At 47.5% G+C, this 24,576-nt stretch overlaps 4 protein-coding genes across 6 annotated transcripts in view; 2 read left to right on the top strand and 2 right to left on the bottom strand.

Annotated features, from left to right (window-relative positions):
* The window catches only part of LOC126567815 (transcription termination factor 2), a 430,644-nt gene extending 411,730 nt beyond the window's left edge, over nt 1-18,914 (top strand). Inside the window, exons 2-6 of one of the 3 annotated variants that reach the window (XM_050224122.1) lie at nt 11,915-11,969; nt 12,052-12,105; nt 12,202-15,302; nt 18,526-18,683; nt 18,770-18,914. In XM_050224122.1, the coding sequence (XP_050080079.1) occupies nt 11,915-11,969; nt 12,052-12,105; nt 12,202-15,302; nt 18,526-18,683; nt 18,770-18,914 (3,513 nt within the window). Of the gene's footprint in view, nt 1-11,897; nt 11,970-12,051; nt 12,106-12,201; nt 15,303-15,870; nt 18,141-18,212; nt 18,340-18,525; nt 18,684-18,769 lie in introns of those variants that run through there. The other 2 variants (XM_050224123.1, XM_050224124.1) reach the window with 2 other exon arrangements.
* Nucleotides 623-2,459, top strand: LOC126568016 (T-cell immunomodulatory protein). The gene has a single exon (XM_050224414.1). The coding sequence runs from the start codon at nt 623-625 to the stop codon at nt 2,450-2,452; it is 1,830 nt and encodes a 609-aa protein (XP_050080371.1). The 3' UTR covers nt 2,453-2,459.
* Nucleotides 4,345-10,273, bottom strand: LOC126568654 (neuralized-like protein 4). The gene is made up of 5 exons (XM_050225169.1): nt 10,106-10,273; nt 6,176-10,029; nt 5,973-6,077; nt 4,876-5,888; nt 4,345-4,814 (listed from the first exon to the last, which is right to left on the bottom strand). The coding sequence occupies exons 1-5, from the start codon at nt 10,265-10,267 to the stop codon at nt 4,345-4,347; spliced, it is 5,604 nt and encodes a 1,867-aa protein (XP_050081126.1). The 5' UTR covers nt 10,268-10,273.
* Nucleotides 18,915-20,084: 1,170 nt separating the features above from the next.
* On the bottom strand, nt 20,085-23,507 carry LOC126568001 (glutamate receptor ionotropic, kainate 2). Its single transcript, XM_050224396.1, has 5 exons — nt 23,208-23,507; nt 22,151-22,673; nt 21,474-21,667; nt 20,706-21,007; nt 20,085-20,634 (listed from the first exon to the last, which is right to left on the bottom strand). Exons 1-5 carry the CDS (start codon nt 23,505-23,507, stop codon nt 20,085-20,087), a joined length of 1,869 nt encoding a protein of 622 aa, XP_050080353.1.
* Nucleotides 23,508-24,576: the final 1,069 nt, after the last annotated feature.

The following is a 24,576-nucleotide window of genomic DNA, read 5'->3' as shown; positions in this document are numbered from 1 at the left end:
ATAATATGGCTACTACAATAATGAATATTTACATCAAACTGTGGAAGATGTCATTTTTTGAATTTGACAACAGGGCTTGCCCAAACAACATTTTCCTCTTATGTAAAGGTTATTTTTTCGTATTGTGTTTTCTTTATCATAGCTAATATAACGACTGTAGTTGTGTTGAATTTCCCTTCACTAATATTTCATCCTCTGACTTAACTCTGAATCCAAATATAGGAAATATAGACCATAATATAGGCAAAAGAATAAATAATTTTCAAATTTCCTCTCTCCTTCTCAGTTGACTCTATACACCTTGGCTATCAGAATGACATATGTATAAACCTCACAGCTGATAATGAAAGAACGTACACAAAAAACGCAATACTGTGATTCATATAAACAATCAAATGCTATAATCTCTTGTTTCGTCGTTTGGTGCACGAAAAAAGCGAACAATTAACCAAAAGCAAGGAGGCGACACACTCGCTGATACGCAGCAAAGCATTACATTTGGCTACTGTGCCATGTGGACGTGTTAATCTGTAACCAATCCTTCGGTAGACGTAACACAGTGCGTGGAAAGCAGTTCGGTGAAATAACCGTATCCCCGTCAACACAAGTGTGTGCAGTCAGCATGAAATTTCACTTCCTACCGACGACGGTGCATCTGGTGCTGGTTTACCTACTTCCGGTGCTGATTGACCCGAGGCAAACCGTGGTCCGGGCGGGTGACATCATCGACATAACGAGCACCGTGTTCGACAAGCTGACCGATGCGATTCCGGCCGCGTACGGTGATTTCAACTCGGACGAGCTGACCGACGTGTTTGTGTTGCGAAACAACTTCCACACGCTACAGATACTGCTCGGCAGCGATGACAAACCGCTGCTAAAGGAAGGCCCAAAGTGCGAGTACAAGCGGCACAGGATCACCAGCATCGTGCCGGGCGATTTCGATGGCGATGCGTACATGGACGTGATGTTTACGGTGCAACCGGACGAGGACGATGCGCGCACCCACGTTTACATCAACTGGGGTGCGGCAGAGGTGATGAACTGTACGGCGGAAGACGAAAGGCCACTGATCGAGATGATCGGTCAACCGTTGGCGCTGGATTACGATAACGATTTCATTATCGATCTGTTCGGGATGGATCTGGAGCGGAAGCGAACGTTTTGGATCTTTAAAAAGCCGGACGATCGTGGACAGCGGGGCCAGTTTACGGTGCAGATGGAGGGAACACACGGTGCGGAACTGTCCGTACCCCATTCGCATGCCGTGCTCGATCTGAACAAAGACTTTACGGCCGATCTGTTCCTCACCACAACGGACGGGTTTGAGGTGTGGCTGGGTGTAAGTAGCCAGACGAAGTTTCACTTTAGCCACAAGATAAGCTTCCCGGAGGGAAACTACAACAAGCACGTCGGACGCGCCATCTTTCTGGACGTAGAGCTGGACGGAAGCTTGCTACCGCTGTTCCCAATGTGTTTCGATGCCAAGTGCGTAAATTCGAGCATTTTCGTCCATCACGGGAACCATCTGCACGATTTGCAGATCGATTTCAAGGACGACCACAATGACGCATGGCACTTTGTTGTGCCGAACAAATCGAACTGGGCCACGCAAAGTATTACGCTGCGCGGAGGAGACTTCAATCTCGACGGTTATCCGGATCTGCTCGCAACGCTTACGAAATCCGGCGATCAGATGCAAACGTTCCTGCTGGAAAATGTCCCGTGCGAGAAGAGTGCCTGCAACCACATGACGCGCACGTTCGTAGTCCGATGGAAAGCTCTGGCACCGTTTTCGAACGGTACGATGATGGGATCATTTTTCGATTTCTACAACGACGGCATACTGGACGCAATTTTCGTCGAGCGGTACGGGAATGGAACACGTCCGGTTGCTTTCCGCAATTCGCTCGATTATGATGCGAACTTTGTGAAAGTGATCGTACTGACCGGACTAAGCAATAGTAGTGGGCCAAAGATTTTAACACCACTGGGACGTAAAAAGCGTACCTTCGGTACGAATCTACCGGGTCCACGCATCGAATACAACACAACGACCCAGGACGGTGAACCTCAGCACGGTGCCTCGGCCCAACTTCCCCAGTCGGCTTACCTATCGCTGCATCTACCATTCACAACGTTTGGATTGGGCCGGACGCCTAACTTTGTCGACTCGCTCACGGTTGGGCTGTGGAATCATTCGCGCACCTGGACCCAGCTGATACCGAACTCGCAGATGATCGTTGTACCGAATCCGATCGAGGAACCGGAACGCTGGAAGGCGCAGCTATTCGTTACGCCCAGCAAGCTGATCGTGATGAGTGTGATTGCGCTGGGCGTGATCTGTCTGGTGATACTGCTGCTTATACTTATCCTGTACGCGAAGGAAAAGCGTGAAGATCGGATACAACGGTCGCTGGAGGCGCATCGGTTCCATTTCGATGCGATGTAAGACGATTGCGGGATGCGAGATGTGAAACACTTTTCACCGAACCTGGACACATTTGTTTGGTTCGTGGAAGCGTGACACCGTGTAGACCATTTTTTAATTGCTGCGATATATATATATATACATATTTAGTCTCTAAAACCTTAACAGATAGATACGTTTAAATTTTGTTAATTGTCCTGCTTTTTTCGATTTTTTTTTCGTGTGTTCATTCCCTACTTGTGCCCTCAATTGGAAGCGCGAACTATACACACGATTGCCCTCTTTTTTTTTTTTTTGGTCGGTACGCTACACATCGATCCGCGTGGAATGTAACGAAAGACGGAGGAAAAAGTTTTTTAATTTTCGAACGTCGTGTCCTTATATTAACTATTTATTATACGCTGCTAATCGTGAATAAAGTGAAATTTAACTATCTGATAATAATTCACTGTGCGTTTGTTTATTTAACCGTTGTTGCCAATGACCGCCTTAATATATTTTGATCGGCTCGTCGTAATCGCTTAAAGTTTTCGAGAAAGGCGAGCCTTTTTGCTTTGTACTGAATTACATTTAAATGAGAATTTTTCAAATTCTGTTTAAATCCCAAATCTGAAAACTCCTTACATTTACGATAACCAATTGGTCGACTTACTTACTTATAGGCGCTACAACCGCTTTCAAGTCTTGGTCTGCCGCAACAGGAGCCGGAACCGCTCACGGTCCCGTGCCGTCGTCCACCAATCCGTTATCCCGGCCTTGATGGCGGATGATTCCATCCCATCTTCTCACCTCATACTGGCCTGCCTCCTCTGTCCGTGTGGAAGGTCTAACAGGATTTTCTGAGCTGGGTCGTCCGGTGACTTGCATATAACATGGCCAGCCCATCGGAGCCTGGCGAGCCTAATTCGCAGCACGACGGTGAGGTCCTCATACAGTTCGTACAGCTCATCGTAGTGGCTCCTCCATTGTCCTTCCACACATACGGGGCCAACAAGCCTTCTAGCTTCAATTGGTCGACTAGCCAGAGTTTTTTTTTTCTAGAAAATTTACAATCTTTGTGTTAATAAAATTTCATGCAAATACAACGATCAATCATCAAAAGGTATTGGCTTTACAACCCGGAAAAATGAAAACTCCCATTCTAAATGTATTTAACTTGTGTTTTTTGTTGGTCGCAGACACTACGGTAAAGGGATAAAATTTCAGCTGTTGGGATGCTTAAATGATTTTATTCCGGATTCTCTCCTGTAGAAAGACCCTAAGTAAGATTTTACGTTACGAGATCTTACGGTGTTATCCTAATGGCTAGAGCAACCAAACTCTCGATGCCTGTTAGGAGGTTTTCGTCTACTTTGAAGCTACAAACTTAATCTTCTGCCAAAATTGGTACCTGTATTGTTATCCTCTACAGCAGTACAGGGATTTCCGAGTGTTCCAGCGATCTCTTCGTGGACGTTTGACGCTACTCATTAAAAGACTGATAAGCATGGACGAGGTTCTATAGCTGTTGAATTGTTTATTCATGATCAAGTGGTTTTCTTTCTGAAATCTAATAAGACTTTATTTGAATGAAGCGCTGCTGCTCTGTCACCTTCACCAGAGGATGCAACTACACCATGGGACAGGTCGATCCTTTTAGCATTGCCAAGAATATCTTACACGAGGTATTTAAAACCTAAGCATGACTGCAGTTGCAACTCTTTATCTTATTCTCTCCTTCTCTCCTCTTGTGTTTGCGATGCCAAGTACCCAATTACAAGAATTTCCTGTACTAGTGATGCAACGCCATTTTTTAATCAGTTCGGCTACTATCCGTAATACTAAAGCTTAAGCGGATCAGCTCAATTGCCTTTGAAATCTAATTTTATAAAGCAGCTTTGATAGGCAAAAATTGGCGATAGATCACCCCTCATTTAGTTCGGTATCAAATGTATTAGCAGCGCTGTCAGGACACAAGCATCTACCTCCTTCGTGGTCCAGGAACGGAATGTGAAATCATTTGCATTGTTGCTATTGTTAGCCCCGGTCGTCAGCGATGTCGTTGCCGTCGAACTTCCACTGCCCGGTGTATTGGTAGCACCATCCGTCTGCATCGACGTTCTCGGCTGTGTCTGTTCACCTTCCGGTCGATCAACGGCAGAGATCGCTTGTGTACGGACGCGTACTTCAAAAGCGGTTTTAATGTGGAAAAATTGTCCATTTACCATGTAACGAAGCGGAAACGGACGACCACGGGTAGAACCGGTGGGATTGGAAGCTGCCATCGTATTGACAGGTTGGGACGCATCCGGAACCGAACGTAGCAGTATGTGTGTACCGGGAATGAAGTTATCATTTAGCGTAGACGTTACAGAAGATGCATCCGGATGTAATTGGCCAGATTCTGAAGGGAAGAAGAGGTTTTTTTTTATTGATGTACCATTCAATCGTAAGTACACACTCACCGATCGGCAATGGTTGACCGTGATCCAACACGGATCGTATCTTATCAACTCGAGTGTTGTAGTATGCCGTCGTCCAAACGAAATCGTCCACCGTGTTCACAACCACACATCCACCCTGCACCATCAGCTGATTCAATGGGAATCGCACCCAGTTCTTAAGGATGTTTATCGAACCGGCATTTGTCAAAGGTAGCTGACAGGAGGTGCAGTAACACGCACAGGGTTCATCCACAAAGAATGCATCCGGTAGCATTAGTGTACGCTTGAAGCTCATCACCAGCTTTAAATAGTCACAGTCTCGATTTTCGACCGCCGGTGGCGGATAGGTCGCGGAGCTGTAACCTGCCGGAATGGGTGGTTTCTGGTTTCGCTGTTGCTGGGTGTTGTGTTCTTCATTTTCCGCACCTTCCGGAGCTAATCTTTGAGTGGTTGCAATCGGTCTCGATGAGCAGGAAACTGATGAATCTGCCGTATTAACTGGAGTTCCTCCAACAGTTTGCAACTGCAGTCCAAGTTTCGTGCGACTGTTATGCGCGAGCGTATTCCGATCGCGATCTTCATCATCATCATCGTCTTCCTCATCATCCAACGACTCGTCAGCGGTTATATTTTGGTTAACGTCGGTCAGGTTCGTATCACAATTCGCATCACCACCAGCACCTGTGAAATCTATATTCGACTCAACCACATCATCCAGATAATTGGTATCGGTGTTTTCCTCTCCACCAACTGCACGATCGATGGTATTCGATCCTTCTACACCAGTTGAAGTACTGGTAGTAACGCTCGTAGATCCTGCTACTGTTGCTACAGATGAAACTGCAGGACGATGCTGATAGTCCTCGAATCCTTCGTCGTAGTTACCGGAGCTCATCGATTGTGATTGATCGCCACCGCCACGATTGCTGTCGTAGCTGCCCTGCATTGCGTTCGCATTGAACCGGTGTGTGCTCTGGCTTCGCTGGATATTGAGATTGGTCGAGTGCTGTAGTTGAAGTGAATCGCGTAAGCAGCTGTAAGATAAGTGAAGAAAAATCAATCCGACATTAGTACGAAAGAGATCGTTCAAGCTCGCGAGAGCTAGACATCAAACTCACCAAGAATTCGAGAGTTCCTGATTGCGGGCTTCGTTTGCGGTACGTATCTTTATCGATATATTCATCAGTAAGTTCTCCGACACACAGTCCATCACGGAGCGGCTCCTAGAAGGTAGTAACACAGTGTTGAATTCTTAAAACGATCGTAGTCGAATCGTAGATTAGACATTAATTAGTTATCATGCCCTCTAGCTACTACTTACATTGCATTGGACGAGCTGGATGTAGTCGCCACCGGTTGGTAAGCTACCGTTTGATCCGTTTCCTTCTCGTGCACTTCCAGATCAGCCTTCTCGCATTGTGGCACATTTTCCCCATTATCCAGGACGGTGCCTGCAACTGTGGCACCAGATCCGGCAACACTCGACTCGATCGCCGGTCCACCACCGTTACCGATTGTGCCTCCCATCATCATCTGTCCACCCAGTCGCTGCGGTTCATTCGGCAGTACAGCCAATTCCTCCGCAATCGGGCTACCATTCTTGGGATCACCGTTGTAGATCGTAACTCGTTCACACTTGCCATAAAGATCAAACACGGGATACACGTGGTGTGGCAGTCCAGTTGCCAACTCTTCAAGCTGTGTCTGTCCACAAGTAATTAGCAAACAGCCGGCATGTGTTAAGGTGAGCGTTATGATTGTTCCAGGTTGTATCGAATCGAGCAACTCTCCATACCGGGACTGTGTTTTCGTACCGTTTATATTCACGTAATCATGCGTCACTATCCAGCATGGGCGTCGGAATAAGATGGCCGAAGTTGGGAACGGAAACTGGGTCGGAGATGCACCGGGCGCGGCACCGAGCGCTCCAACTGCAATCGTACCCTTCCACTGGGTGTTGATCGTATTTACGCGCACACTAACGCTGTGTCCTTTGCACAGTGGCCGAGACAAGCAAACGATCGCTTGATTGTACGATTGCATCCGAGTGGCCGATTTCCGATCATCGAACAGTGTCACATTTTTGCCCAGATAGAGTTCGGAAAATTCCATCGCCAAACTGTCAGAATCAATCGATTCCAGCATGGAATCTTGCTTGTTTAGTGGATCAAGACCGAGTTCTAGCGAGTCCTGCAGCCGTAGGCTGCAAGGTCTTAGTGGAGAGCTAGGACCCTGGGAAGAAATTACCTGCACGGCCATTGTTGATCCAATTAGCTCAACTACCGCAAACACGTCCGCCGAATCGGGCAGATTGGTGAAGGCTATGTTCATGTCCTCGGAGTTGAGCAGGATTCGTAAGGTTCTGCTCGGTGTTAGCTCAATCCCGATACGATCACCTACGCGTAACCATTCCAACGATGCAAGCGAACGCTGCAGAAGTGTCGAATTGTGCCGCACTTCGTTGCCACTAACGTACCACACGTTCGCCGGTATACGGCGCATGCTGATCGGGATGTTCTTGCGCACGTGCTCATCGCAAAGATTCAAATCGGTTGCACCGACCCGCAAGCATCCCGAATATAGTGGATTCACTTCGGTAATTTTGATCTCAAACGTTTCTCCGGGAACAAGCGGTCGGTCGGAAAATACGAGACAGTGCGAGAGGGCCGTATTGGTACCGCGCGATGCCAACGTCCAATTGTGTCCGAGCGTTACCGAGTTGGCGGATATGCAGGACCAACGGTGTTTCGATTCTACCAGTGCCATCGGCTGAATGACGGACGTTGCCTGCAGACTTTGAGAATTCTCACTGATCGCGTACGGTGCACGCAGGTCCCCGGTAACGCCCGCACCATTCCCGGTTCCGGTGTGCGTCGGTGCCGTAATGCTAACCTGAGCACACTGTCCGTACAGATCCACCACGGCGTATAGGTTCGGTGCTTTTGAATCGTAAAATGCACCCAAATCGATACCGTTGACGGAAAAATGGATAGCGTCCCCGTTGCGCATTACGCCAACCCGCGAACCCTGGCCGAGTGCGTCGAGATCGAACGGAAGATCGCTTCGTATCGTGCAACCGTTCAGCAGGAGCATCGTGCCGGAAACCATGATCGTTTCGTGCTCGAGATCGGTCGCCGTACTCGGTAGTGACAGTTCGTCCGGCCGAATTGCCGTAACACCAATTTCGATGCTCCCATTCCACCGGTCGACCACCGTATCGAGTACGATTTCGAACAGTTCCCGCTGACGTAAAGGTCGGCTGCTAAATACGATCGCATCATTGAACTCGGCCAGCGCTTTTGGGCGACAGGCGGTTAGGCCACCGTTAAGGATGTGCGCATTCCTGCCGTGTACGCACGTGTTAAAGCGCATTCGTGGTTCGGCCGATGGGAAGAGGGTTGTGTTGGAGATGGTCGAATTCCCCGTATCCGGTGTACCACACTCGGAGGTGTCGACGATGCTTGCTTGTGCCGCCTGTCCGTACAGATCGATCACACCGTACACGTGCTCTGGGACGTTCGTAGCGGCCGGACCTTGATCGATACCGTTCACCCAGAAGTGTAGCGTGCCGTCGTCCTTCCGTACTACACCGACCCGATCGCCCACCTGCAACCGGTCAAGATTCTGGCCGTACTGTTCGATTACGGTCATGCCGTTGTGCATGACACCGTTCCCCGTCATCATCCACGTGCCGGTCCGGACGTTAGTCATTGTGAAGGGAAAATCCAGCTCGGTTGGGCTGTGCGTTGTGACGCCCATTTCAATCGATCCGGCCCACTTGGTGACGACTCGCTCGAGCCGAACCTGGAAGAGTTCATTCGGGCGCAATGGCCGTCGGGTTAGCACAACGCCATTATTGAAATCATCTGACGCGTTTGGACGGAGTGCGGTACGGCCACTGTGGGTGACGCTTGCGTGCGAACCACACATCTGGTGAAATAGTAAGCGATCGAGTAGTGTGGAACCGACTCCGTCCACTTCCGATGGACTACCGTTCGTAGTGGTTCCGGTGTGCGGTAGGGTGCTGCTGAGCGGAAGTTCCTGTATCTGGGCCGGCATGCTTAGCATATGGTTGCGCCGTGTAACGAGATTACGCTGTTCGCGCTCATCACGATCCACGATCGTGACCTTGATTGTCATCCCGTACAGATCTATAACGCCCCACAGCGTTTGAGCGACCCGGGTTGCCGCAACACCCTGATCCCGTCCATTAATGTAGTAGTGAAGATTTCCGTTCGATTTTCGCATCATACCCACACGATCACCTTCCCGCAGCTCATCCAAATTAAACTCCCCGTACTCCCGACGCGTTCCCTTGCCGTTCGTGAGAATTCCGCATCCGGACATCATGATTGTTCCGCTGCGCAAGTTAGTCATTGTCGCTGGGAACTGTAGCGCCGAAGGACAGTGTGTCGTTACACCCACCTCAATCGATCCGGACCACTTATCTACCAGACGGTCGATGCGAATTTCAAACAGCTCATTGTCCCACAACGGTCGATGTGTCATTACTACCCCGTTGTTAAACTCGTCCAACGGACGTCGACGCTCAGCCGTCCGACAGTTGGAGCTCAACTTTACCAACGATCCGCAGCGTGTGTGGAAGCGCAGCTTATCGCTCGGATCGGACGTTCCCTCGGTGCTGGACGTAATCACCGAACTGCTGCAGGAAGTAGTTGCCGCAACCACAGTAGAGTTCGTCGTTGCCGTTGCACCATTGACGGACATTTCCACCGACATTGGGAGATCAATGTTTTGCGATATTTGTGGTGATGCGCTTATGTCCTCGGATGAAGTACATGCACCGTACTCAGGGCCGGGAAGATCCGCCAGCTGACCGGATGTTATCGTAACCTGCACACATTTACCGTACAGATTTACCAGTGCGTACACCTGCCGGGGAATGTCTCGTGCGGCAACACCTTGTGGTTCTCCGTTTACGTAGAACACCAACTCCCCGCGAGCGGTTCGCTGCACACCGACACGATCACCTTCGCCCAACTTTTCCAAATCCAGTCCATACGATTCAACTAGCAGGAGACCATCGTTTAGCACGGATATGCCAGACATTACCCAGGTTGTGTTGCGCAGCTTCATTGCACAGGGAGGCAATTCGGTCGATTCGGGATTGACTGTCGTGATGCCAATCTCGATGCTTCCACTCCAGGCTTGTATCTGTCGGTGGGGAAGAACAGTTGTAAACACTACCAGCAGCACCACCTAAAAGATTGGCCAAGAGACTACGACTTACCTTTTCGTCGATTCGCACCTCAAACAGGACATCGTCCTGTAGCGGTTCCGCACTCAGCACCAGCCCATGGTTGAATTCGCTCACATTTCGCATCGCCGTACGGTTCCCGTTCGTCAGCGTAATCCGCTTGCCACAGCGGCGATGAAACACGGTGGAGGACATTTTCAGCAAGCCCGCAAGGCCGAACGGGCCAAGAGAACAATTTTTTTAACCACTTCTTTGTAGCAGCACCATTTGCGAAAATTGGGGCTGGAAAACTTTTGACAGCTGGGTTTGCGTGTGTGGGTGTGTGTTCCCCGGGCTGGAAAAATCGATTCCGCGTGATGACGTCACGGACGCTATACAAAGCTTGACGTTGGATGCAAACAACGCACTTGCGTGGATAACAACACGAAACAGCTGATTTTTGTAAACAAACAACAGGGCATCAGGGTGCAGAATCGCTGTAGTTGCACTTTCCCCCCACAAGATGCTGCGGATCCACCGATTTTGTTAAATTTCAATGATAGCTTGATTTTCAGCTCTAGAATTACATATTGTTGCTTTTTCCACAAGATGTATTGATTGAAACTGGAAGGTTGCCTTTGTGCGGAATCTTTTACTCACACTTGATGACTGCTTCTTCCAAAGAAGTCAGCTCTCAGGCATTTTACCACAAAGACCAGAGCCTATTTAACCGGTGCTACATCTATTCTCTATCACTCCATCTATCATTCTATTTTGGTATATCACCGATTCCTTCTAAAATTCACTCGTTTTCTAACTACACCGGTGTTTGCAAGTGTTTTGTCCCTATCAACAACATTTTTCAATTTTAAGAAACACATAATTTCACCGCTTGTACGGAAATCACTTCTTCAGCAAACTATACCGGCATCTACAGCCATTTACCGCAAACAAAAACCTTTCTTCCCGTATCGCACATCGCCATTTCATGTTATTTGTTTTTCAAAAATACGGCCAGGCCATTCTTTCGGATAACACAAAAGCTCATGTTATCAGAGACCAAAACTAAGAATAGAATAAAGTCACTTCATTTTGCAAGATACTGTAAAACGTTCAGTCGATGGTCGGTGATATAACTGGAACACAACTTAATTCACATTTTTTACCCAATATACCAGAATACCAACGAACAAAGTTTTGTTCTTGTGTTCTAATTAGTCTAATTAGATTGACCGGTTGTGGTATTTTTGCATCTAAAAATGGTGTTGGAAAAGAATCGTTTTTGTTACGATGCCCACACAGATTGGTAGTTGGATTGGTCAAAATGACCTGTTCCAAGCACACATTTCATCCGTTTCAACAATATCGTTTGAAAAATATTTTCCTTTTCTTTCTTGGCAAGATTCGATTCGTTTCCTGAACGGTAGAGCAATTTTTTATCCAATCCATAGCTGGACAAGCGAGCAATGAAACGCTTGCTTGAAATGCTTTGACAACTGTCAAACCGCGGTTGCTAACTCGCGCATACTGTGCGGACGTGCTCCTGTCAAAAAAGGAGCATTCGAATCGAATGCATCAACGGTTGTTCGCGCTTCTTCCACAAACCAAGCAAACACACGACATTTCAATCGCGTTTTGTTTATTTGTTGGTCAAAGTATGCGCTGAATTTCTTTCGCGTGTGTGTTCTGTAGTGAGTGGTTTTTAATTGTTAAACGGCATAAAACGTTAACGTGAATGCTAAGTTAGCGCGGAAAGTGGACCACAGCAAAGAAATAGATCAATAATTGCAGTGAATTTACCAAAAATTAAAGCTTCCTTTGGACTGCATTGTGTGGGGAACTCTGCGTGGAAAGTGAAACAAGATGTCAGCCCACAACTTCTACATCGAAGATTCTGCTGAAGAAGATTCCTTCCGGGGTAAGGATTGCTATCGGTGTGGAAGCTCTATCCGTGTTCAGAAAACCTAAATATTGCTTCTTGTATATACCTCACCGCACAGGTCACAAATCGTTCAGTAAGTTCCGGGAAGGTGAATCAATTGTGATTGAAGAAAGTAAGTTAGCAGGTGTCGGTTTTTGGAGGTTAGACAAAACAACAAAAAAACCGTAAACTAACGATCAATATTCGTTCTCTTTTAATTTTGAAACAGCCGATTCGGAAGCAACGATTGAATCTTCAGTAAATAGTTCCAATTCTTCTGCCGCTGTGAGTGAAGAGGAAAACATGGTACAACAGATGAAGAAACGGCAAAGCAAACGGATGTCCTTGCACCCGAAAGCAGCGGAAAGTGAGAGCAGTAATGAGGGTGAGCTGGAAGATCTGGATAGTACCAACCTGGTTGATCTTACCAACGAGGATGATGATGAGGAGGAGGAGGAGGAGGAAGATGTGGAACATAGCGTCTATTCACCTGTAACTCGTATGAGCATTTATGGTGTGGCGGTAGCTGAAGGGAGCGATGACGATGCAACCGATATTGAAGACGAACATCGGGGAAAGGATGATGATGTTGAAAGCGGGGAGGAGGAAATCATTGGTAAGCCAGCACGTAAAACCCGCAAGAAGGTATTCATATCGGACGATGAGAGCGAAACGAGCATTAAAAAGACGTATGATGATACGTTCGATGCAGAAGCTGACGAACCAGTTGTTGAAAAGGAGAAATCGAAACTGACTTCACCATTGAAGGATAATGACGATCAAGACTCGATAAGCACAAAGCTATCCTCGACGCTAAAATCGCTAGAAGCAACATCTCAGGACGTACATCAGGACGAGCGTAATGAATCGCGTAATGCGGAGCTGTCTTTCGTCGAGGATCATCGCTGTTCCATTAGCATGCGCGCATCAATTGGAGAAAAGCTTTCCTCAACGCACATTGGCGAGCAGATTATAGGAATCGCGGACGCTAAGGAAGCGGTTCAGCAGCACAGCAGTAGTGACTCGAGCAGCATAAAATTGATAGAGAAATCCGAAGAAATACTTACCGTTAGCAGTGGCGACGAAGATGAGGAAGTTCAGTTCCAGGGTCGATCGTCGGGCCCGAAACCTCTCCAGCAAAATCTTGTCCAACCGACCATAACTTCGTTTGTGCGTGGCAACATCCAACAACCAGGTCAGCGAGTATCGCAGAGCGAGTACGACTCCAAGGTAAGGCGTATGGCCGATCTGAAAAGTCAACTCGTGCTGATCGAGACGGTGATGAAGAACAGTGCCAAACTGCCGGACAAGGGAGCCGGGCTGGTGCGCCGTTTGGCCGAGATAAAGGGTCAAATTTTCGAACTAGCGAAGGACATAGAAATGACCCGAGCCACCCCGAGCAAGGGTGTGAAGCGAACGATACAGCAAAACATTGATCTACCCCGACAGGGTGGTGAAAATTCGCGTAATACTAGCGCGGATAGCAATGCCGGTGGAGGTGGCGTACAACGTGGTGAATATATACCGTGGGACACGATCAAGAAAACGACGGACGATATTCAACCGCGCCACACGGGTAAGCAAGGCATCGCAACGTTCGAAAACCAAAAGCTACTCACGATGGACCGTTTGGCAACGTTGCACAAGTCGATCGAAACCTGCCCGACCGAGGATACGCTTGCCGATCCACCGAAACTACTCAGAATCGAGCTGATGGATCATCAGCGGCATGCACTGGCCTGGATGTTGTGGCGCGAAACACAAAAACCTCGCGGTGGTATACTTGCCGATGATATGGGTCTCGGTAAGACGCTGAGTATGATCTCGCTGGTGCTGAAATCGGCCGAACTGGACCCGGAGGGTGAACAGCTGGAGCAGCGGGAAAGCGACAGCGAGAACGACGAAGAGCAGGAAAATCAGCAACCGTTAAACGGTGGAAGCTGGAAGAGCAAAGGACGCAAGGACTATTATGCGGGTGGGACACTAATCGTGTGTCCTGCATCGTTGATGCGCCAGTGGGAGGGCGAGATAACGAATCGCGTCAAGCGCAACAGTTTGTCCGTCTGTGTGCATCACGGGACACAGCGCGAATCGAAACCACGGCATCTGGCAAAGTACGATGTAGTCATTACGACGTACAATATTGTATCGCGCGAAAGTAAGGTCTCGGCAAGGGGCGGAGATGGGGTGTATGGCGTCAACTGGGAGCGCATCATACTGGACGAAGCGCACGTGATCCGCAACCACAAGAGCAACATGTCCGAATCGTGCTGTGGACTGAAGGGACGGTACCGTTGGTTGCTGACCGGTACGCCGATCCAGAACAAGGAGATGGACGTGTACGCGCTGATGAAGTTTCTGCGCTGCACACCGTTCAACGACCTGGTGCACTGGAAGCGCTGGATCGACAACAAAACGGCCGGCGGTGCAATGCGCTTGAATACGATCATGAAATCGATCATGCTGCGGCGTACGAAGAAGCAGCTACAGGAGCGTGGCGCTCTTACCAGTTTGCCGAACAAAACGATCGAGGTGATTGAGGTAGAGCTGGAAAAGGACGAAATGAACGTGTACCAGAAGGTGCTGATGTACTCGAAGAATTTGTTCGCACAGTTTTTGCATCAGCGGGCAGAGAAGGAGCATGCGATGAACTATGGGTACGGGAACAAGCGTCCTACCTTTACCCAACGCGGTGGTCCAAATCACGCATTCGATAAGGTGCATCAAAAGCTAAAAAGCATACACGATCGTCACGATGGCACGGAGGTTAAGCAGCATCAAATTTTGGTGCTGTTGCTTCGCCTGCGACAAATTTGCTGTCATCCGGGGCTAATCCACGAGATGCTAACGGACGACGATCAGGGCAATCTGGAACTTTCCGATGGGGAAGATGCAGGCCGCAACAGTGAGGTGGATTTGCTAGGGCAGCTAAACAAGCTGAAGCTGAACGACGTAATAGCGGAACACGAAGCAAAGCTAGCGAACGGTGGTACGGATCGGGAGGATGTTTCTTTGAATCTTTCGGAAGAGTTTGATCAACCGGAAGGTGTGGCAAGGGCGGCCTCTAAGCTGATGCTTAAAACGAACCCGATCTTCCGTCTCGATCGTGCTAGCTCGAAGATTGAAAAGACGATGGAGCTGCTGGAGGAGAAAATTTTCCACACCGACGATAAGGCGATCATTGTTTCGCAGTGGACGAGCATGTTGGACATTTTGGGTACGCATCTCGCGGCTCGGAATGTTGCGTTTGTGTCTCTGACGGGCAAGGTGCCGGTAAAGCTGCGAAATGATATTGTGCTGGCGTTTAACAAACCATCCGGAAAGGCGAAGGTTAGTGCGATTTAAAATTTCTCAACAAAACGGCAGGGTTTTACAAAACAGGATCAAATGATAGTTTATTTATTGGGGTTTTTTTTCCTCTCTGCTATCCTTTCTGGCAGTCATGAGAATAATGATTCTCTGCAAGGAATGAATTCACTCTTATTCATTCCCTACTGGGATTAAATGGTTTAGCAACTTTTTGTTTGAGACGTTATAGCTAGGCAGAAGGCGGAAGATGCCTTCTCTGATTGATGGATTTCGTTGACTTTAATTTCTGTTTCAATCGAGATTTAAATCCTGGCCGAGATTCGTTTATGCTTCAGTGCATAATTATTTAGCAAATATCTGCTAGTGCCATGGTGCCTTGATAAATAAAATCCCTGTAAATGTTGTAAATAATGCTGCTCACCTGTTGAACAGCGCTGCATCTACCCCAGCAACGTTTACATTTGTTGCATAGCAACGCTTCCCTGTTTACATATTGTCAATATTCCTCAAGGATATCAGTTAAAAGTGTCAAGTTCTCAGTGTAAAATAATCAGTTCTTGAGTGTCGCTTACGTTAATAAAGCCGAAAAATGTCGAACCGTACATTTAACTTGCTCTGGACAGGAGCACAAAAAGATCTCGAAAAGTTAGCAGTGAATGATTTCGAATATCAAGCAATCGAAGCACAGCACGACCGAGGCGAAATCCAGGGACAAGTCTTTGAGCTGTATCTTCGCTATCTGGTGATTTCGAATCGTCTAGAGGAGATCTACGATCAGATCGTGCAACCGCAGAAGAGGATACTGATCCGCAAGCTGCTGGACAACTGTCTCGGTCGAATGCTGGAGCTGAAGCACGATCTGGTCATCATCGACATGACCGAGTTCAGCTACAACGATACGATTGTGGAGAAGCTTGGCCTTACGCCGCTCAGCATGGAGGTGAACGTTCCGCGATACTTTCGACGCGAGCGTGAAGAGCAGCTGAATGAGCGGAAGAAGTTTATGGACGACATTCTGAAGAAAATCGGTGCACTCGACGAAGAAGTGGTGGAGGAAGAGCTGAGCGAGCTGGAAGCGATTCGGATCATTCAAACGCACGAACGTGCCCGTCAGGGTCGGCTTAGGGCACAGTTTATGAAGGAGCTGAAAATTTTGAAGGAAAAAGGTAAGCCGGACAGTAGCCGCGATAAATCAACGACGGGATTGAATGCGGCGATGAAAATTCAAAAAGTGTGGCGTGGGTACGCCACCCGCCGCCAGACACGCCGGAAGAAGATGGAAGAGATGATACTGATCGGCATGGTACCGGCGCCGGTGACATCTGCCCGTACGGCGGTGGATGAGTTGGAAGATTTGAAGCAATTTCGCTACAAGCAGCAGAAAACGTTTCAGGACGATTACGAACGTTCGTTGGTGCGCGTGAAGGAGGAGATTAGTGTGAAGCAGGGAGCCGCCATGACGGAGGACATTGCGGACGAAATTCGAACATGGTTTAAGGAGTATCAGAAACGCACCGGGCGATTGCCCGACTTCCCGTCGGAGGAGGCTGGTGGATCAAGACATTTGCTAAGTCGCCAGGGCACGGAGAGTGAAATGAGTCGCTCGTCGGTATTATCGTCGAGAGAATCGAAACTGAAGGGAAGTGGAAAGGAGAAGCTAGCGCAGAAGAAACCGGGAGAACTGTCGTTGGAGGAGGGTTTAGATAAAGCCTTTAAACCGATGCAATCTTCCTTTCTGCCGGAGATTAAGAGTGGCATAGAGGAGTACACGGAAGTTTGGAAAGGCAAGGACGAATCCCAGAACCTTCGCCAAACGTACTATGACGATATGATATACGAGGAGAAGTACGCCGATGTGGAAGCTGAACTTCGGCGAATTGTCGATGAAATCATGCGCCAAGAGCTGGAACTGTTGCAGATCGCGCTCGAGCGAGATCGTGGTGGAAAGAAGCTAAAGAAGAGTAGCAAGAAAGCGCGTCGTAGTGGTAAGAAGGGAAAGAAAAAGAAAGACAAAGATCTAACGCCCGATCGGACGACGGAATCCCTGTTTGAGGAGCTCGTTACAAATGGAATCATTAAGAAGTATCCGGAAACACCGATCAAAGCGTACGTTGGAGATTTAAGCTACGCCGCACGAAGTGCTCTCAATCCATCACCTGGTGATGTGCGGCAGTTGATCAAACAGTACTGCATTCTACCGCTCGGCTCGGAAACAATACGTAACTTTGGACCGTGCATTAAATCGTTGCTTATTGCCGGTCCGAAAGGATCGGGCAAAACCTCGCTAGTGCACGCGATCTGTACCGAAACGGGTTCGGTATTGTTTGATATCAGTCCACCGAACATTGTGGGGAAATATCCGGGCAAATCGGGCCTCATTATGTTGATGCATCTGATCTCGAAAGTGTCCCGCTTGCTGCAACCATCCGTGATTTACTTTGGTGATGCGGAGAAACCTTTTATGAAGAAAATTCCCAAAACGGATCGTACCGATCCGAAGCGTTTGAAGAAGGATCTGCCGAAGTTGGTGAAGAACATACAGCCCGAGGATCGGATAATGCTGATCGGTACTTCGGACTGTCCGTGGGAAGGGGATATGAAATTGATGGTACAGACGTACCAGCGGTTCATCTATATTCCGAGGCCAGACTATGGAGCGCTATCGTTCGCGTGGAAGGAACTACTCAGCCATTACAGTGGCGTACATCGTCAGTTTGATACCGGGGCAATGGCAAAAATATCCGATGGCTATACAATCGGATCGGTAGTGCGATGCATTCGGGAGGTAATTACCTGTAAACGGATGCTGCAGCTCAGGGTGCACCCTTTGACGCATTTGGAGTTGATCAATGCGCTGAGGTAAGAGTTTGTGTTGCCAACTTTTCAGACCAAAAAAAAAAAACGTATTAAATTTGTTTTCTCTTTTACCAGTGCACTGGAACCGGTGTACAAGGAAGAAGAGGAAGCATTCCTTTATTGGTGGTGCAAAACCCCGCTCGGAAGGCGTCGTTCGAAGCAGATGGAAAAGGACCATGAAGCGATGATGGAGATGGAAAATGTTCCGAAAAAGAAGAAATAGATATGTACAGTGAATGTTTTTGTACTCGATAGTTGGCTTGAAGCAATAAAGTGAAGCATATTTTATAGACAAACGATTTATGTTACTTGCTAATATGTTGTAAAGTTTTTTAAATGCATTATTAATAATTTAATCTTTTTTTCTTTTACTCAAAAAAAACCCCAGATCATGCTTCTTTCCCTGACCGCCGGAGGTGTCGGATTGAATCTCGTCGGTGCGAACCATCTCTTTCTGCTAGATCCTCACTGGAATCCGCAGCTCGAAGCACAAGCACAGGATCGAATTTATCGCGTTGGTCAAACGAAATCCGTTTACATTTGGAAGTAAGTATTTGAAAGTGGAATGTCTCTACATAGCAAATACACATACTAATAAAACGGATTTCCCTTTCCGATTTCGTGTTATCTAGATTTATGTGTGCAGAAACAGTGGAGCAAAAAATTCACGCCCTTCAGCAGCACAAGCTCAGCATCGCGGACGGCGTCCTGACCGGTACAGTAAACAAGGGCAGCAAGCTTACGATGGACGATTTGAAATCGCTGTTCGGACTGTAAGAAAAAAAGAACTGCACGCGCGCGCGTGTGAAATACATCCGGGCGCACACAGTGGTCCAGGTCCTGTGATATTTTGTGTTCTGCATTCGGTAGCAATGCTCCACTCTAGGTATGATCGCATTTTGAATGGAAACATGAAGGACAAACCATGGGGATCGGCTTTGATGCGTGTGGGGAGGGGGTTCATAATAATCTTAAGTACAATTCAAAAAAGAAAACACGAAAACAAAACACATTTTGGATAGAAGGACAATCGTAAAAGGAAATGAACTTTATTGCGAAACTTTCTTTTTCAATAAAACTTAACTTTGGTACAGGAATAGTTTGTGCAACAGAGCAAAAGTTTTTAAATTAAATTTTAGTTCCTTTCTTGAAATTTGTGATGTTTGGTGTGTGTGATGTAATACTGTCTTTCCGGTATTGGTATGTGTGTGCTGAACTTAAAATTATAGTGAAATTTAAATACATTAGATAAACTTAAGTTTGTCTACGATGGGGATAAAATACGCACAATTCCATAATACTGTCGCTTTCCTCACAATCGTTACCAATGTCACTTTGATTGAATATTATTGTACTCAGAGCTATTTTTAATCATCTATTAGCAAAATTGCTCGAATCCGCTACTGCTATACTTCCAAAACGCTTTCTTTTTTTTGTATTTTTGGTATCCTTTTTGGATACATATGCAAGATTAAGAATGCAAATGATGGCGCACTTGGGGATATAGATATAAGATAATTGTACCTTCATATAACAAATTGCTAAACTTCACACGATGTGGTTTTTTAGTGAGCAAATGGTGCGAGAAAACCTTCGTTTGAGCTAGTTTTACTGCTGTTTTGCCATTTTCTTTATGTGTTTACTGATGTGCGATTTGTCACACAATAGTGCGTAAAGGTGGTGTAAATGGGTATTTCTTGTTGAGTATTATTTATGTAATATTGTTTTCAAACAAATCAAACAAGAGGAAAGAACTGCATGGAATAGTGCGTATTGTATCACTTTGTTCCGAAGTTATTAACGAAAATTTCTTCAACAACTTATTACTTTTAAACTTGTTAAACTAAACAAAAATAAAAGCACCCACATACTTCCACACGATTAAATAATAATATTTCCTGCCACATCAGCACCAACGTTGCTGATGATTGTCAAAAGACAACACTCTCAATTGGCATACGTATAGTGAAAGATGGCCGCCGATGGGGCACGCATCGGGATCAACCGAGAACCGAGCCCATTCTTCTCCCGCACCACCATATAATCCCGACCGTTGATCATCTGCCGATTTCCAGTACCCTTCCCCGGATGGCCACTACCGTCATCGCCGAACAGCTTCCCTGTCCGCTCGCTACCAAGCACACCGAGCTGATGGCGGCTAAATATTTCCGCGTACGGTGGCGGCGGTGAATCTCCGGCAGTAAACTGTTTGCCCAGATAGGAGATGCGCTCGGTCGGGAGCTTTTTGGAGGTTTGTTGCTGAAGCTGCAGCTGATCGTTCAGTTTGCGTTGGTTTAGGTAGCGGAATCCAAGTTCGGTCACGAAAACTACGATCGAGGTGACGAACCCGGTCACCATGACGAAGTATGTCATGACGAGATCACGGTTCTTCAGCTGACGCTCCGTACCGCCCAAATTCTGGGGACAGATTTCGGCTTTTGGCAGACGATCGTGCAGCTTGTACTTGACGATGCCACCTTCCACCATTTTGAGCAACCTGTTTGGTTAGTAAGCAAGGTAGGTTAAGTATTTCAATTTCAACGAAGCACCCCACCGACGCATACGTACTCCGGATCAAAGATACGGTTCCATTCGGTGGTGAGTGGATATCCAAAGGCACGGTTGCGCTTCAAGAACGGTGTGGTGGCGGTCGCGTACGGACAATGCAACCGTTCGACGAGTGTGTTAATCTTACGCCTCACCAGATAGTCCGCGTAGATCATGTGATCGATAGCGGGTCGGTCACGGACGAACACGTAGTTATGTTTAGCCACCTTGTCTGCCAGCGTGTCACTGTCGTTAACGTTGGTGGTGAAGTCTACCAGCCGCTTGTCGACCAGCACGCTCAGGGCGTTCAATGTTTCATCGCGCTGCAGCCAAAATCAAAAGAGTGCGTGATTAGGCACCAATAATGGGTATCAATAAATCTGCCTGGTCTAATGAGACTTGAGACAACAGTGTAGAGGGCGTTTAGGGTTACCGAATGATTTGTTTTCACACCTGTCCAATGACCGGCGGCGTGTCTAGTGGGTTTAGGACATACATTAGTAATTCGGTCGGTTGTAGGTAATCATTAATCAAAACGTAATTTTTCGGTACCATTCGCTCAACGTACCCCATCTCTGGCAGTGCCCTCTGAGCGCGTTATTTTCGTGATAGGTTTACTCTTCAATGCATTATTGAGTACTTCAGCGCACATACGAAAACCCCCTATTCCCACACGCCAACCTGAGGTTTCGTGGCACGTGACGTGCGCGATGGAACAATTAAAGATCTTAACCATAGACACCCTCTTTGTAACTTCTTCGCTGCTGGAATATTGATAAACTGACTTACATTTTTGATTGCATACTCCACGGCACCGCCACGGATAGTTACAAACTGTTTCTCCTTTCGCCGGATGTCCTCTGCGTTGTTGATTGGGAGCGTAAACTTGGACAGGGTGAGGAAGGCGGTTAGATTGGCCGTGTAGAAGGAGGTTAGGATTGTGATGAATATCCACCAGCTTGCGAACAGAATACGGGTAGAATCTGTGGAAGACAGTAAGGAAAATATTGTTAAACATTTGACGATAGCCATGTTCTTCCGATCAGTTTGAGATAGGTCTTCCTGATTTCTCGAACATTGCATCGGTGGTGAGACGTTCATAATTCCAAATTACCCTTGTGCGATCGGCATCAGTGTTGGCAACATCATAAAATAATCATGCCCCTTCACTCACAATCGGACGTACGTTCAACGTTCAATTGCTTGACTTCTGCAAATCTTCATTACCGTTTGCTTACACAATCGAGCGATAGATCCAAAGGTTCAAAGGTGTACACTGCAATCGTCTTGTGCCTTCGTAGCCACTGTTTACAGTTTATAATATTGATGGTGTTTTACGTGAAACTGCAACCATTGAAAGGCACGTGGTAATCGATACAAATCAATCGGGGAGGCCCGAGGACAGAAATGACCTTAAATAGCTTACACATCATGCCTGTTGCTGTACCACACGAACTATTCCTTACCTCCCGTCGGCGATAGGGTACTGCCCTGCTTCATCAGCGCACCGTACACGAACCAAACGCAGTGCGGTAAGCTGTAGATGACCTGCTCCTTGTCCTTCGTAAGCCGGTGGCGTAGTATCAGCAAACCGTAGATGATCGGCCCAACAGCAAGCAGCGAGAGCAGAATCAATATCCAAACATCCCGATTGAACGGTGCAAGCAGACCGGATCCGCTAGCCGATTCCATCGGACGCACCATGATCATGATCCATTCGCCCTCGTCTAGCCCGGTCGAGTAGCGGATGTGCTGACGGGCGTCCGCCAAGATCGGCAGAAAGGCGACCGCTATGTCGGCTGATCCGTTCGATAGCAGTTGCAGCACACTGCCGGCCATATCGTTCGATGAGCCGACAATGTTTTGCTCCGGCATTACCAGCTCGTAGGTGAAGTTGAACTTTTCCATCAGGAACTCGAGCAGATCGAAGGCAACACCGGCACCGATGTACGTGCCGTTGATTTTAACCGTGTAGCTAAGGGGCCAGTCCTGTTTTGGGGTGGGTAAGAGAGAAACAGTGAGAGATTTTTAATCAGTAAACTTCGAACGACATGTACAATTTGTCGGCAAGTTCTGTTAGAATGGTCTTTAAGCCTCAAGAGGATCGCAAGTCTAATGCAGTTTGGAGGATGAGCACGACTGAACTGGCATCCAATCCAATCCAACTGTGACTGTGACAAAATCCGGACGAATTGCTCTAAGGATTCGATGTAAAAATTGGAAAATGTAATCAAAATGCCGGAGATGTCTAGTATATCTTACCAAAAGGCACCAGAGCTGGCTGCCCTATATCTCAATAGGATAGTAAGTCCTCACTACAGGGGCAGGTGGGATTTGAAAACCTACCATTAGACAGACCAGCGCCGTTGTTCCTAAATATCCTAGTTTTACCAGTTGGATATCCCCAATCAAACGATCATTGACTCCCTTCTTATCCAGAAAAACTTCCGGCAACACGATACTACCAGGTGGGCTTATTTCCAGCATCATGAAACAGACCACACACTTGCACAGCACACTAACCTGAAGTGTGGTGACACGCAACGTTGTACCGGCCAGCTTTTGGCGCAGTTCCTGCATTTCGCGTTCCTTCACTTCCGCACTAGCTCCCATCTCGAGATGGTAGTACTCGGACGTCTCGTTGCCATCCGATTCGACCGGCACCAGTACGCCCTGAGCATCGGCCACCGGGCGAAACACCACCAACAAGATCACCAACAAAGCCCATGTTAATGTTATACCAATTATGCGCCCATCGCCCTTGGCCGGTGCATAGAATCGCTCGCCACAGTAAAATCTGCTTTTCAGTTTAATGAAACGCATTGTAACGAATTGGGACACATGTGGCACATTTTCTTCACCGAGTAAGCTCTCTGCTGGGTGTACTAGGCTCTGCGAGGAGTTTAACGTACAGCACGGATAGCAAGCGCCAAACGAACGCGACAGAAGGATACAAACGCAACACGATGAAATGGGCTAGAAAAAGAAAGTTGATTCTAAGCAGTGGAAAACACAGGATAATAAAGAAAGAAAATGGATCGACGGTGGGAAACAGGGCTACGATGCGAGAACCTTCAAAAACGGAAAAGCAAAAGAAAAAAAAAGTCCCCACTTAACGAAGAACTCAACACAAAAACTAAGCAACGGCGGGACACATAAAGTAAAAAAAAAAAAAACCGAAAAATTCCTCGCCCGAGCTGTTTTTCAGCAAGCGTGCGGCGACCCCACCAGCCGGACGGTTCAGATGGTTCTGTGGCCGTGTGAGCAACTCCCAGGACTGGTTGGCGACCTGGGCGTGTGAGTTGGCGTGTTCGCACTCGTCGAAAGTCACCGATTGACTGTTGTTTAGCGACGCGATGTCGTATCGCATGCGATCGGGATTGCCGGACAAAAAAATAAAGGCTGGCTGCCATACCATACCACCCTGGGCACAAAAATCAGGGTCAGGAAAGGACCTACCCCCGGGACCCCCGGGGGCCGTTTTGTTTGTCCACCTTTCCGCTGCTCGGAGGACGCTGATTGGGAAGAATAATTTCATAATAATTTTATTTATTGAACCATTTCGATCGCACCTGTGCCAACGGGAGCGGGTCATAGGGCAGCCGTTGGCAGCCACGCTCCGAGTTGGGTGTACCGAGTTTCCGAGATCCACTGCATGATACGCAACATTATATCGATTCGGGGTCCACACAAAATATCCTGACGATCATGCTTTTACATCCAAGTATGATTTATTCAGTCTAAACTCATGTTGAAGTAAATTTTATAATTTCTGTACACTACACATTTGTCTGCTGAAAGTAATTTTGAATTATTGCTAGTTCACCTGGCTGGAATCCTCCAAGGTCAGCTAATGATTCCATCACTAGTATCGAGAAAGCAAGGATAAAAA

Source organism: Anopheles maculipalpis, chromosome 2RL (genome assembly GCF_943734695.1).
Source record: "Anopheles maculipalpis chromosome 2RL, idAnoMacuDA_375_x, whole genome shotgun sequence".
NCBI lineage: Eukaryota > Metazoa > Arthropoda > Insecta > Diptera > Culicidae > Anopheles > Anopheles maculipalpis.
This window is presented reverse-complemented; position numbering and strand designations above follow the sequence as displayed.

Coding starts and splice junctions, on each gene's coding strand:
- LOC126568016 (XM_050224414.1), top strand. CDS start 623: ATGAAATTTCACTTCCTACCGACGACGGTGCATCTGGTGCTGGTTTAC.
- LOC126568654 (XM_050225169.1), bottom strand. CDS start 10,267: ATGTCCTCCACCGTGTTTCATCGCCGCTGTGGCAAGCGGATTACGCTG. Junction 5,889..5,972: donor CAGGAACTCTCGAATTCTTG/GTGAGTTTGATG, acceptor CTTATCTTACAG/CTGCTTACGCGATTCACTTC. Junction 4,815..4,875: donor CGGTCAACCATTGCCGATCG/GTGAGTGTGTAC, acceptor TCTTCCCTTCAG/AATCTGGCCAATTACATCCG.
- LOC126568001 (XM_050224396.1), bottom strand. CDS start 23,507: ATGCGTTTCATTAAACTGAAAAGCAGATTTTACTGTGGCGAGCGATTC. Junction 21,668..22,150: donor TACCCTATCGCCGACGGGAG/GTAAGGAATAGT, acceptor TGTCTTCCACAG/ATTCTACCCGTATTCTGTTC. Junction 20,635..20,705: donor AACCGTATCTTTGATCCGGA/GTACGTATGCGT, acceptor CTAACCAAACAG/GTTGCTCAAAATGGTGGAAG.